Below are 14,331 nucleotides of genomic sequence, written 5' to 3'. Positions count from 1 at the left end.
TAATAACTATGTAGAACGATGGACACCACATACTGTACTGCATTAGGTTATAATAACTACGTAGAACGATGGACACCACATACTGTACTGCATTAGGTTATAATAACTATGTAGAACGATGGACACCACATACTGTACTGCATTAGGTTGTAATAACTATGTAGAACGATGGACACCACATACTGCATTAGGTTATAATAACTATGTAGAACGATGGACACCACATACTGTACTGCATTAGGTTATAATAACTATGTAGAACGATGGACACCACATACTGTACTGCATTAGGTTATAATAACTATGTAGAACGATGGTCACCACATACTGTACTGCATTAGGTTGTAATAACTATGTAGAACGATGGACACCACATACTGTACTGCATTAGGTTATAATAACTATGTAGAACGATGGACACCACATACTGCATTAGGTTATAATAACTATGTAGAACGATGGACACCACATACTGCAATAGGTTATAATAACTATGTAGAACGATGGACACCACATACTGCATTAGGTTATAATAACTATGTAGAACGATGGACACCACATACTGCATTAGGTTATAATAACTATGTAGAACGATGGACACCACATACTGCATTAGGTTATAATAACTATGTAGAACGATGGACACCACATACTGTACTGCATTAGGTTATAATAACTATGTAGAACGATGGACACCACATACTGCATTAGGTTATAATAACTATGTAGAACGATGGACACCACATACTGCATTAGGTTATAATAACTATGTAGAACGATGGACACCACATACTGCATTAGGTTATAATAACTATGTAGAACGATGGACACCACATACTGTACTGCATTAGGTTATAATAACTATGTAGAACGATGGACACCACATACTGCATTAGGTTATAATAACTATGTAGAACGATGGACACCATGTACTGCATTAGGTTATAATAACTATGTAGAACGATGGACACCACATACTGCATTAGGTTATAATAACTATGTAGAACGATGGACACCACATACTGCATTAGGTTATAATAACTATGTAGAACGATGGACACCACATACTGTACTGCATTAGGTTATAATAACTATGTAGAACGATGGACACCACATACTGCATTAGGTTATAATAACTATGTAGAACGATGGACACCACATACTGTACTGCATTAGGTTATAATAACTATGTAGAACGATGGACACCACATACTGCATTAGGTTATAACAACTATGTAGAACGACGTTCATGGATGTAAGTGAATTCATACAGAAGTAGCTTCAAAGACTACATTTCACAGGAGCCTCATAAAATATGTAGCAACTCCAGAAAATAATAGGAGGCTTGGAGATGAACTCCTTGTGTAGTATGAATCCCTTGGTACCTAAAATATAGTACATAACCCAGGAAATATTAGGAGATATGACAGGATATGCATTTGAAAAATGACCTTTGTAGCATGATAGGAGCTAAGCATATAAAATATGTAACTATTGGTCGAATAATTGGAAGAATGAGAGCCCCCCCCCCCTTGACTATATTTAGACACACACAAACACATACACAGAAACATACATACACAAACACATACATAGAAACATACATAAACACACACACACACACACACAGACACACACACACACACACACACACACACACACACACACACACACACACACACACACACACACACACACACTCACACACACATAGACACATACATACACACACACACTATGTTGGTTTGGATATTTATTCCTTGTTTTCTGTCCTATTTTCTGACATCCTGAATTAATTAGCAGAAGAGCTGGGTCAAGTTACACAACCTCACACCTCAAATGGCATCCTATTCCCTATGTTGTGAACTACTTTTAATCATAAAGCTCTCCGTGCACTACATAGGGAATAGGATGACATTTGGAACGCTCCTCTCTTGTCTCCGTGCAGCTTACTTTTTATCCCTTTATCCTCCTCTCTGTCTCGTGTCCGTATCCCTCTCTTTTCTTTCTCTCACACAGCCATTTCCAGAATCTTTTTCTCTAATTTGTTGTCTCGCTCCCCCTCTCATTCTACCCTCACTCTAAATGTCCAGGCTCTCCCCTTTCTTTCATCCAGGCTCTCCTCAGGCCCTCCCTCCCTCCCTCTCTCCCTCCCTCCACTCCTTTCCCCCTCTCCCTCCCTCCCTCCCTCCCTAAGTCCCTCCCTCCCCCTCTCCCTCTCTCCCTAAGTCCCTCCCTCCCCCTCTCCCCCTCTCTCTCCCTAAGTCCCTCCCTCCCCCTCTCCCCTTCTCCCCCTCTCCCTCCCTCCACTTCTTTCCCCCCTCATTAGCTTTTCATTAGCTCTCTCTCCCTTTCCCAATCCCTCTCCCTCTCTCTATCCCTCCCTTCCTCTCTCTCCTCCCTCCCCCTCTCTCTCCCTAATTCCCTCCCTCCCCCTCTCCCCCACTCTCTCCCTAAGTCCCCCTCTCCCCCTCTCCCCCTCTCTCTCCCTAAGTCCCTCCCTCCCCCTCTCTCTCTCCCTAAGTCCCTCTCTCCCCCTCTCCCCCTCTCCCCCCTCTCCCCCTCCCTCCACTTCTTTCCCCCCTCAATTTCCTTTAGAGGCCCTCATTAGCTTTTCATTAGCTCTCTCTCCCTTTCCCAATCCCTCTCTATCTCCCTCTCTCTATCCCTCCCTCCCTCGCTCTCTCTCCTTCCTCCTCCCTCTCTCACCTCTCTCTCATTCTCCCACCCTCTTCCTTCTTTTCTCTCTCATCTCTCTCTCCCTTCCTATCTCTCTCCCTGCCTCTCTTTATCTACCTCTCTCTCTTTCCTTACTTCTCCCTCCCTCTCACACATCTCTCTCATTCTTCCTCTCTCACATCTCTCTCATTCTTCCTCTCACACATCTCTCTCTCTCTCTCACTCATCTCTCTCACTCATCTCTCTTTCTCTCTCTCTCTCTCTTTCACATCTCTCTCTCTCTCACACATCTCTCGCTCTCTCATTCTTCCTCTCACACATCTCTCTCTCTCTCTCTCCCCCCAATTTCCTTTAAAGAGGCTCTCATTAGGTCTTCATGAGCTCCCTTCCCCCTCTACCTATTTCCCACTCCCTCCCCCTCTCCCCTCTTTTCCTCTCCCTCCCTCCCCCTCTCCCCTCTACCTCTGTCCCTCTTCCTCCCCCCCCTCCACACCGCTGCCTATTTCCCTCTCCCCCTCTCTCCCTCCTCCACTCCCACTCTACCTGTTTCCATTTCCATCTGTTAGATGTGATTGCATAATAGCTCTCCGTCAGGAAATCCTCTGACTTCCTCCTCCTCTTGTCCACTCCCTCCCTTCCTACGTAACCCCCCTTTTTCATGACTTTCTCCTCCTCTTGTCCACTCCCTCCCTTCCTAAGTAACCCCCCTTTTTCATGTCTTCCCTCCCTCAATGTCTCTGTCTCGCTCTCATCCCTCCATCAATCCATCTCTCTCCATCCCTGGACTTTGAAGTGCAAATGTCTCCAGCAGGACTCCAGGCTAATGAAGACACTGGGTTCTGTCTTAATTAGGTCTGTCTCTGGCTCCCCTGATGAGAGGAGAGGAGGAGGAGGAGGGGAGAGAGAGAGAGAGGAGGGAAAACAAAAAGAGTGATATAAGGAGACAGCATGACAGAGATGAATAGAGAGAAAGAAGAAGAGAGGGAGCGTGACAGACAGAAAGAGGAATGTGAGAGAGGGATGCTATATGGAGGGCAGAGGAGGGGAACGGAGGATAGACTACCAGCGAATGAGAGGAGGGGGAGGGCAGATAGAAAGAAGATAGAGAGAGAGGAAAAGGCAGACAGAGAGAAGATAGAAGATAGAGAGGGAGAAAGGTAGACAGAGAGAAGATAGAAGATAGAGAGGGGGAAAAGGTAGACAGAGAGAAGATAGATGGATGCCGTCCATCTTGCCTGAGAGGACTAAGCATTGTAGAGAAGGAGTGAGGGGTTGGACTACAAGTCCCATCTATCAACAGTCAACTTCCTGATTCCATCACAAACTCAATAACCCAAATCCACCAATCAGAGACTGACAACTTGATGTACGAAAAGTAAGACCATGATTCAAACTATACATTACATCCACGTGCTTAATTCGTAAATTGGGAGGTGCCTGAACAAAAGGTGAGCGCGAGAATGGGGTGACCTGGGGAGTTCTGAGGTACCGGAACGCATGAGAAAAAAAATCTCCTTTACAATAAAGCATTGCATGCATATCATCACATTTGCGTAGTGACATAGAGCAGTAGAGTAGAGACACTTACACAAGTTGCACACATGGCTTGGGTCCAATAAAAATGTGCCTTTTATAAACGAATTTCATGCAATTGTACGTCATTTTACATGACTGGAGACTTTGTCAGCATCTTTTTTAATAGCGCACAAATGATCCATATGGCAGGCTACTTTAACACTGACAAACTGAGAATCTGACATGAATAAAAATGACATTGAATCCATCAATAGCCTTGGTCTAGGTGTGTGGAGACATATTGCAGACTACAACATGAGGAGGAAATTATAGTCCTAAAAAATGCTTTCCAGTTTCACTGACTCACCCAATGATGGGCAGCACACTGGCTGGTGAAGGCTGATGGACAGTACACTGGCTGGTGAAGGCTGATGGACAGCACACTGGCTGGTGAAGGCTGATGGACAGTACACTGGCTGGTGAAGGCTGATGGACAGCACACTGGCTGGTGAAGGCTGATGGGCAGCACACTGGCTGGTGAAGGCTGATGGACAGCACACTGGCTGGTGATGGCTGAAGGACAGCACACTGGCTGGTGAAGGCTGATGGACAGCACACTGGCTGGTGAAGGCTGATGGGCAGCACACTGGCTGGTGATGGCTGATGGACAGCACACTGGCTGGTGAAGGCTGATGGACAGCACACTGGCTGGTGAAGGCTGATGGGCAGCACACTGGCTGGTGATGGTTGATGGACAGCACACTGGCAGGTGATGGACTGATGGACACACTGGCTGGTGACTGATGGACAGCACACTGGCTGGTGAAGGCTGATGGACAGCACACTGGCTGGTGAAGGCTGATGGGCAGCACACTGGCTGGTGAAGGCTGATGGACAGCACACTGGCTGGTGAAGGCTGATGGACAGCACACTGGCTGGTGATGGCTGATGGACAGCACACTGGCTGGTGAAGGCTGATGGACAGCACACTGGCTGGTGAAGGCTGATGGGCAGCACACTGGCTGGTGAAGGCTGATGGACAGCACACTGGCTGGTGATGGCTGATGTGCTCGTGCCAAAAGCCTCTCTCTCTCTTGTTTAACTTTGTAAAACAATATTTGGAAGTTGATCAAATTTAAAATTTCCAACCTGTGTTTTCCCTCGATTCTATTTGAAATATTGCGAAAGGCCTGTTTTGTTTTTTCACTGACAGATTTGCCGCGCTTTCCCGACTGTAGGCTATTCCTTGTCTACTTGTCTATTTTAAAACGAAGCTATTGATCCTCTGTGGCTACATTATAGGCCTTCTCATGGTATAGTAGGCGATTCTGAATGATTTCATTTCTCTCTGAACAGACAGCAGTAATTATATAACTTTGGCAAATTGATTTCAATTCATCAGGAGTGCTGCAGTCCTTCAGAACCCTTCGCACGGTTGTATAAGGAAATAAATGATGAAATGCAATAGTGGAGAGGTGAGAGTTGCAGGCTCTATCAGAGCAGAGCGGGAGAGAGATCATATAAAGTCTCATTCTAGTTATGTGAGAGATACTGACGCGCTTCTCACACCGCCAGGGCCACGCGTTGGTCTCAAACTGTGTTGTGCAAACTGTAAACATGGGCCGGCCCAACCCGAATCAACTCTTTGAATATTAGGCCCTGGCCGAAAATCTACTTTTTCACATTATGTTTTTTGTTGTGGGAGCAGGAGAATTAATGAAGAGGCAACTCGAATGAACTTTGAGCACTTTTGTTTGAATTGTTACATTGCAAAAGTGACAATTATTTGTCATGCCAAGAGAGGTACCGGATCCAGCCAAATACATTCCGGAACAAAACAGTTCAAACGGAGAGGTTCTGGAACAAAACAGTCCAAAACGGAGAGGTTCTGGAACAAAACAGTCCAAAACGGAGAGGTTCTGGAACAAAACAGTCCAAAACGGAGAGGTTCTGGAACAAAACAGTCCAAAACGGAGAGGTTCTGGAACAAAACAGTCCAAAACGGAGAGGTTCTGGAACAAAACAGCCCAAAACGGAGAACAAAACAGTCCAAAACGGAGAGGTTCTGGAACAAAACAGTCCAAAACGGAGAGGTTCTGGAACAAAACAGTCCAAAACGGATATGTTCCAGATCTTGTTCCACCAGGACCCGGCACAAATGAAACACTGTTACATCCTAACAACGTTCTGATTCAAAGAACACACACACACACACCAAACACAATGTCGACCCAAATCTCTTGAAATGTGGAAATCTCTTCAACTCCTACAGTGCCTTCAGAGACTATTCACACCTTGACGTTTTAAATGTAGATTGTGTGTCACTGGCCTACACACAACACCCCATAATGTCAAAGTGGAATTCTGATGTTAGAAATGTTTACAGATGAATTCAAAATGAAAAGCTGAAATGTCTTGAGTAAATAAGTATTCAGTCCCTTTGTTATGGCCAGCATAAATAAGTTCAGGAGTCAAAATGTGCTTCAAAAGTCATATAATAAGTTGCATGGACTCACACTGTGTTCAATAATAGTGTTTACCTCATCTCTGTACCCCACACGTACAATTATCTGGAAGGTCCCTCAGTCAAGCAGTGAATTTCAAACACAGATTCAACCACAAAGACCAGGGAGATTTTTCCAATGGTTTTCCTCACAAAGAAGGGCACCTATTGGTAGATGGGTAAAAAAACAAACAGACATTGCATATCCCATGGTGAAGTTATTCATTACACTTTAGATGGTGTATCTATACACCTAGTCACTACAAAGATACAGGCGTCCTTCCTAACTCAGTTGCCGGAGAGGAAAGAAACTGCTCAGGCATTTCACTACGAGGCCAATGGTGACTTTAAAACAGTTACAGAAAGTATTCACACCTTGACTGAGAACCACTATTTTCAAGCACGGTGGTGGTTGCATCATGTTATGCTTGTCATCGGCAAGGACTAAGGAGTTGTTTAGGATAAAAAGAAACGGAATAGAGCTAAGCACAGGCAGAATCCTAGAGGAAAACCAGGTTCAGTCACTGGGAGACAAATTCACTGGGAGACAAATTCCCCTTTCAGCAGGACAATAACCTAAAACACAAAGCCATACACTGGAGTTGCTTACCATGACCACGTTGAATGTTCCTGACTTAAATCATCTAAAAAAATCTATGGCAAGACTTAAAAATGTCTGTCTAGCAATGATCACCAACCAACTAGACAGAGCTTGAACATTTTTAAAAAGAACAATGTGCAAATAGGTGTGGAAAGCTCTTAGAGACTTCAATAACCCAAAAGGTGATTCTAACATGTATTGACTCAGGGGTGTGAATACTTATGTAAATATAATATTTCTGTATTTCATTTTCAATACATTTGTAAAGATTTCTAAAAAGATGTTTCACTTTGTCATTATGGGATATTGTGTGTAGATGGGTGAGAAAAGTATATATTTAATCCATTTACAATTCAGGCTATAACACCACAACATGTGGAATAATTAAGTCAAGGGGTATGAATACTTTCTGAAGGCACTGTAACTACTGAAAACGTTCAAGTTCCAGTCAAGATCTCAGCTGATGTGTAGATCACACACATCTTCATCATGTGATCTAGATCTCAATCCAAGAGTTGTTTTCCTAATAGGAAATCACAAGATGAATCTCTCCGAGCCACCACAGGTGGGTCTCTTGAATAACGATGAGCAGCACGTTAACTGAATAAAATATAAACCCAGAAATCAGACAGATGGCGAGAGAGAGAGGGAAAGAGAGACCCTCTACCCTGTACCCCTCGAGATAACAGCTCTTCTGATCATATCTTTTAGAAGCTCTCTCTCTCTCTCTCGTTCTCCTTCACTCTCTCCACCCTCTTGACATTCTGGCCTCTCCTTCTACCCCTCTATCATATATTTCTATCTCTCTCATTCTCCTTCAGTCTCTCCACCCCCTTGACATTCTGGCCTCTCCTTCTACCCCTCTGTCATCTGTTTCTCTCTCATTCTCCTTCAGTCTCTCCACCCCCTTGACATTCTGGACTCTCCTTCTACCCCTCTATCATCTGTTTCTCTCTCATTCTCCTTCAGTCTCTCCACCCCCTTGACATTCTGGCCTCTCCTTCTACCCCTCTATCATCTGTTTCTATCTCTCTCATTCTCCTTCACTCTCTCCACCCCCTTGACATTCTGGCCTCTCCTTCTACCCCTCTATCATCTGTCTCTCTCTCACTCTCCTTCAGTCTCTCCACCCCCTTGACATTCTGGTCTCTCCTCCTCCTACCCCTCTATCATCTCTCTCAATGAGATTGTCCAATGATTGTCCAATGTTGGGAGAGAGAGAAGAGACAGAAGAAAGTGTGATGGAGAGGAATAGGGAGCTGTTGCTCCGTGAGGTATCTCTACCTGAAAATACATGATCTAAGTGATTGATAGCTGGTGTTCAGCAGTCATAAAAGTATGCCTTATTTACTTTGAAGAACGACAAAACAGTGATTTTGTCAGACAGCATAGACAGCAGCTCTATAGAGATGAGATGATGACTTGGAATGAAATAATAAATGAATCAAATTAAACAAATGTAATAAACACAACAAATGATGTAAATGTGTAGAAATGATGCTGAACAATAATAAACTACGTTTAACAATCTGACCCTGTTATTATGTGAATAAATGCGTCTCTGGAGGATCGAGCAAGATAGCGAACCCTTGCGTCACCGACCCAGTGTGACTTTAATGAACGTGTCTATCTTGCAACGTTGTGCAGTTGTTAAGAGGCTAGATACAAATAGGTAACCCTGGCAACTAATGGTCTTACATTCATTTATCGAGTCAAGTAGATCAGGGATGTCAAGGTGCTGCCCAAGCATGTGCTATGTGTGTCAGGGATTTCCTCCTCTTCTTCCGAAGAGGAGAGGCGAGAAGGATCAGAGGACCAATATGCGGCGTGGTAAGTGTCCATGGTTCTTTTAATACGTAAATGTACACATGAACAACTGAATACAAAAACAAGAAATGTGAAAAACACCAAACAGTCCTATCTGGTGCAAACACAGAGACAGTAACAATCACCCACAAACACACAGTGAAACCCAGGCTACCTAAGTATGATTCTCAATCAGAGACAACTAATGACACCTGCCTCTGATTGAGAACCATACTAGGCCGAAACATAGAAATACCCAAATAATAGAAAAACAAACAGATTGCCCACCCCAACTCACGTCCTGACCATACTAAATAAAGACAAAACAAAGGAAATAAAGGTCAGAACGTGACAATGTGTCAATAACAATTATCAACAGACCTACTAAATTATAGGCATAATCAAATAATAGTTTGTAAAATGAGGAATGCAGTTACTGAATTCAACTAATACAATGTATTAGTCATGAACTCATTGCAAACAATTCCAGTATACATGACATACATGTTACATGACAAGCTACCAGTTAAGGAGAGACCGAAGACGGTACAAGGTGGCTAGTTCCAGGTTGGAGCGAGCGGTCGCATCTACACTTCGGTCCGCAGGTAGTATAACTTTTCATTACATTTTCATTACATTTCATTACATTTCATTATAGTACAACGGTTTGATTTGTCTAATCTTAGCAATTTCTTCTTAGCTAGCAACATAGCCGTCTTTGTATCGAAGATAATTGCGTAATTATCGTATTTCGTCATCCTAACGTAGTCTACACTGCTATCTGCCCAGCAGCTAGCTAACGTCCACCGCTAACGTCCACCGTCTACCAGCACTGTAGAAACTATTACACTCAACTGAACGACTCGATTAGTGTAGTGTTAGCTAGCTACATAGTTGTCTTTGCTGTCTTCGTATCCAAGATAATTGTGTAGTTTAGAGTGTGTAGACTTAGAGTGATTATCTTAATTTACCGAGGTTAGCTAGCCAGCTATTTGTCGTCCTTAACGTAGGAGATACTGCTAGCTAGCTAGCCAACAGCTAGCCAATGTCTACCGAATAGAACTTCAACAACCCGGTCAACATTCCGCTTCGCTCCACAGGTAGTATCACATTTTAATTTCACTTCATTACAGTACAACGGTTTGATTTGTTTGATCGTAGCTAGCTAGCTACATAGCCGTCTTTGTATCTAAGACAATTGTGTAGTCTAGAGCGATTTTCTAGGTTAGCTAGCCAGCTATTTTCATTCTTCTAACGTAACGTAACGTAATCAACACTGCTAGCTAGCCAGCTAGCCCCGAATAGCAGCACTGTAGAAACTATTACACTCGACGGAACGACTTGATTAGTGTAGTGTCAACAACGCAGCCACTGCCAGCTAGCCTACAAAGTCAACAACGCAGCCACTGCCAGCTAGCCTACTCCAGCAGTACTGTATCATTTCAATCATTTTAGTCAATAAGATTCTTGCTACGTAAGCTTAACTTTCTGAACATTCGAGACGTGTAGTCCACTTGTCATTCCAATCTCCTTTGCATTAGCGTAGCCTCTTCTGTAGCCTGTCAACTATGTGTCTATCTATCCCTGTTCTCTCCTCTCTGCACAGACCATACAAACGCTCCACACCGCGTGGCCGCGGCCACCCTAATCTGGTGGTCCCAGCGCGCACGACCCACGTGGAGTTCCAGGTCTCCGGTAGCCTCTGGAACTGCCGATCTGCGACCAACAAGGCAGAGTTCATCTCAGCCTATGCCTCCCTCCAGTCCCTCGACTTCTTGGCACTGACGGAAACATGGATCACCACAGATAACACTGCTACTCCTACTGCTCTCTCTTCGTCCGCCCACGTGTTCTCGCACACCCCGAGAGCTTCTGGTCAGCGGGGTGGTGGCACCGGGATCCTCATCTCTCCCAAGTGGTCATTCTCTCTTTCTCCCCATCTGTCTATCGCCTCCTTTGAATTCCATGCTGTCACAGTTACCAGCCCTTTCAAGCTTAACATCCTTATCATTTATCGCCCTCCAGGTTCCCTCGGAGAGTTCATCAATGAGCTTGATGCCTTGATAAGCTCCTTTCCTGAGGACGGCTCACCTCTCACAGTCCTGGGCGACTTTAACCTCCCCACGTCTACCTTTGACTCATTCCTCTCTGCCTCCTTCTTTCCACTCCTCTCCTCTTTTGACCTCACCCTCTCACCTTCCCCCCTACTCACAAGGCAGGCAATACGCTCAACCTCATCTTTACTAGATGCTGTTCTTCCACTAACCTCATTGCAACTCCCCTCCAAGTCTCCGACCACTACCTTGTATCCTTTTCCCTCTCGCTCTCATCCAACACTTCCCACACTGCCCCTACTCGGATGGTATCGCGCTGTCCCAACCTTCGCTCTCTCTCCCCCGCTACTCTCTCCTCTTCCATCCTATCATCTCTTCCCTCTGCTCAAACCTTCTCCAACCTATCTCCTGATTCTGCCTCCTCAACCCTCCTCTCTTCCCTTTCTGCATCCTTTGACTCTCTATGTCCCCTATCCTCCAGGCCGGCTCGGTCCTCCCCTCCCGCTCCGTGGCTCGACGACTCATTGCGAGCTCACAGAACAGGGCTCCGGGCAGCCGAGCGGAAATGGAGGAAAACTCGCCTCCCTGCGGACCTGGCATCCTTTCACTCCCTCCTCTCTACATTTTCCTCCTCTGTCTCTGCTGCTAAAGCCACTTTCTACCACTCTAAATTCCAAGCATCTGCCTCTAACCCTAGGAAGCTCTTTGCCACCTTCTCCTCCCTCCTGAATCCTCCTCCCCCTCCCCCCTCCTCCCTCTCTGCAGATGACTTCGTCAACCATTTTGAAAAGAAGGTCGACGACATCCGATCCTCGTTTGCTAAGTCAAACGACACCGCTGGTTCTGCTCACACTGCCCTACCCTGTGCTCTGACCTCTTTCTCCCCTCTCTCTCCAGATGAAATCTCGCTTCTTGTGACGGCCGGCCGCCCAACAACCTGCCCGCTTGACCCTATCCCCTCCTCTCTTCTCCAGACCATTTCCGGAGACCTTCTCCCTTACCTCACCTCGCTCATCAACTCATCCCTGACCGCTGGCTACGTCCCTTCCGTCTTCAAGAGAGCGAGAGTTGCACCCCTTCTGAAAAAACCTACACTCAATCCCTCCGATGTCAACAACTACAGACCAGTATCCCTTCTTTCTTTTCTCTCCAAAACTCTTGAACGTGCCGTCCTTGGCCAGCTCTCCCGCTATCTCTCTCAGAATGACCTTGATCCAAATCAGTCAGGTTTCAAGACTAGTCATTCAACTGAGACTGCTCTTCTCTGTATCACGGAGGCGCTCCGCACTGCTAAAGCTAACTCTCTCTCCTCTGCTCTCATCCTTCTAGACCTATCGACTGCCTTCGATACTGTGAACCATCAGATCCTCCTCTCCACCCTCCTCGAGTTGGGCATCTCCGGCGCGGCCCACGCTTGGATTGCGTCCTACCTGACAGGTCGCTCCTACCAGGTGGCGTGGCGAGAATCTGTCTCCTCGCCACGCGCTCTCACCACTGGTGTCCCCCAGGGCTCTGTTCTAGGCCCTCTCCTATTCTCGCTATACACCAAGTCACTTGGCTCCGTCATAACCTCACATGGTCTCTCCTATCATTGCTATGCAGACGACACACAATTAATCTTCTCCTTTCCCCCTTCTGATGACCAGGTGGCGAATCGCATCTCTGCATGTCTGGCAGACATATCAGTGTGGATGACGGATCACCACCTCAAGCTGAACCTCGGCAAGACGGAGCTGCTCTTCCTCCCGGGGAAGGACTGCCCGTTCCATGATCTCGCCATCACGGTTGACAACTCCATTGTGTCCTCCTCCCAGAGCGCTAAGAACCTTGGCGTGATACTGGACAACACCCTGTCGTTCTCAACTAACATCAAGGCGGTGGCCCGTTCCTGTAGGTTCATGCTCTACAACATCCGCAGAGTACGACCCTGCCTCACACAGGAAGCGGCGCAGGTCCTAATCCAGGCACTTGTCATCTCCGTCTGGATTACTGCAACTCGCTGTTGGCTGGGCTCCCTGCATGTGCCATTAAACCCCTACAACTCATCCAGAACGCCGCAGCCCGTCTGGTGTTCAACCTTCCCAAGTTCTCTCACGTCACCCCGCTCCTCCGCTCTCTCCACTGGCTTCCAGTTGAAGCTCGCATCCGCTACAAGACCATGGTGCTTGCCTACAGAGCTGTGAGGGGAACGGCACCGCGGTACCTCCTGGCTCTGATCAGGCCCTACACCCAAACAAGGGCACTGCGTTCATCCACCTCTGGCCTGCTCGCCTCCCTACCACTGAGGAAGTACAGTTCCCGCTCAGCCCAGTCAAAACTGTTCGCTGCTCTGGCCCCCCAATGGTGGAACAAACTCCCTCACGACGCCAGGACAGCGGAGTCAATCACCACCTTCCGGAGACACCTGAAACCCCACCTCTTTAAGGAATACCTAGGATAGGATAAAGTAATCCTTCTCACCCCCCCCTTAAATGATTTAGATGCACTATTGTAAAGTGGCTGTTCCACTGGATGTCATAAGGTGAATTCACCAATTTGTAAGTCGCTCTGGATAAGAGCGTCTGCCAAATGACTTAAATGTAAATGTAAATATCACCTCCACCTTACCTGACACCCTAGACCCACTTCAATTTGCTTAACGCCCCAATAGGTCCACAGACGATGCAATCGCCATCGCACTGCACACTGCCCTATCCCATCTGGACAAGAGGAATAGTTATGTAAGAATGCTGTTCATTGACTACAGCTCAGCATTCAACACTATAGTACCCTCCAAGCTCATCATTAAGCTTAAGGACCTGGGTCTCAACCCCGCCCTATGCAACTGGGTCCTGGACTTCCTGACGGGCCGCCCCCCTGGTGGTGAAGGTAGGAAACAACACCTCGACTTTGCTGATACTCAACACAGGGGCCCCGCAAGGTTGCTTGCTCAGCCCCCTCCTGTACTCCCTGTTCACCCATGACTGCGTGGCCATGCACTCCTCCAACCCAATCATCAAGTTTTCAGACGACACAACAGTAATAGGCCTGATTACCAACAATGATGAGACAGCCTACAGGGAGGAGGTGAGGGCCCTGGGAGTGTGGTGCCAGGAAAATAACCTCTCCCTCAACGTCAACAAAATGAAGGAGCTGATCGTGGACTTCAGGAAACAGCAGAGGGAGCGCGACCC

At 46.4% G+C, this 14,331-nt stretch overlaps 1 protein-coding gene across 1 annotated transcript; it reads right to left on the bottom strand.

Annotated features, from left to right (window-relative positions):
* Positions 1 to 4,561: 4,561 nt before the first annotated feature.
* On the bottom strand, positions 4,562 to 14,119 carry LOC135535853 (keratin-associated protein 9-6-like; the record flags this gene model as incomplete). The annotated part of the gene is made up of 2 exons (XM_064962273.1): positions 14,116 to 14,119; positions 4,562 to 5,226 (listed from the first exon to the last, which is right to left on the bottom strand). Coding segments are annotated over exons 1-2 (669 nt in total), but the record flags the coding sequence as incomplete, so codon positions are not given.
* Between the last annotated feature and the right edge of the window lie 212 nt (positions 14,120 to 14,331).

Source organism: Oncorhynchus masou, unplaced genomic scaffold (genome assembly GCF_036934945.1).
Source record: "Oncorhynchus masou masou isolate Uvic2021 unplaced genomic scaffold, UVic_Omas_1.1 unplaced_scaffold_521, whole genome shotgun sequence".
NCBI lineage: Eukaryota > Metazoa > Chordata > Actinopteri > Salmoniformes > Salmonidae > Oncorhynchus > Oncorhynchus masou.
Note: the sequence above shows the minus strand (reverse complement) of the source record. Positions and strands in the feature narration are given on the sequence as shown.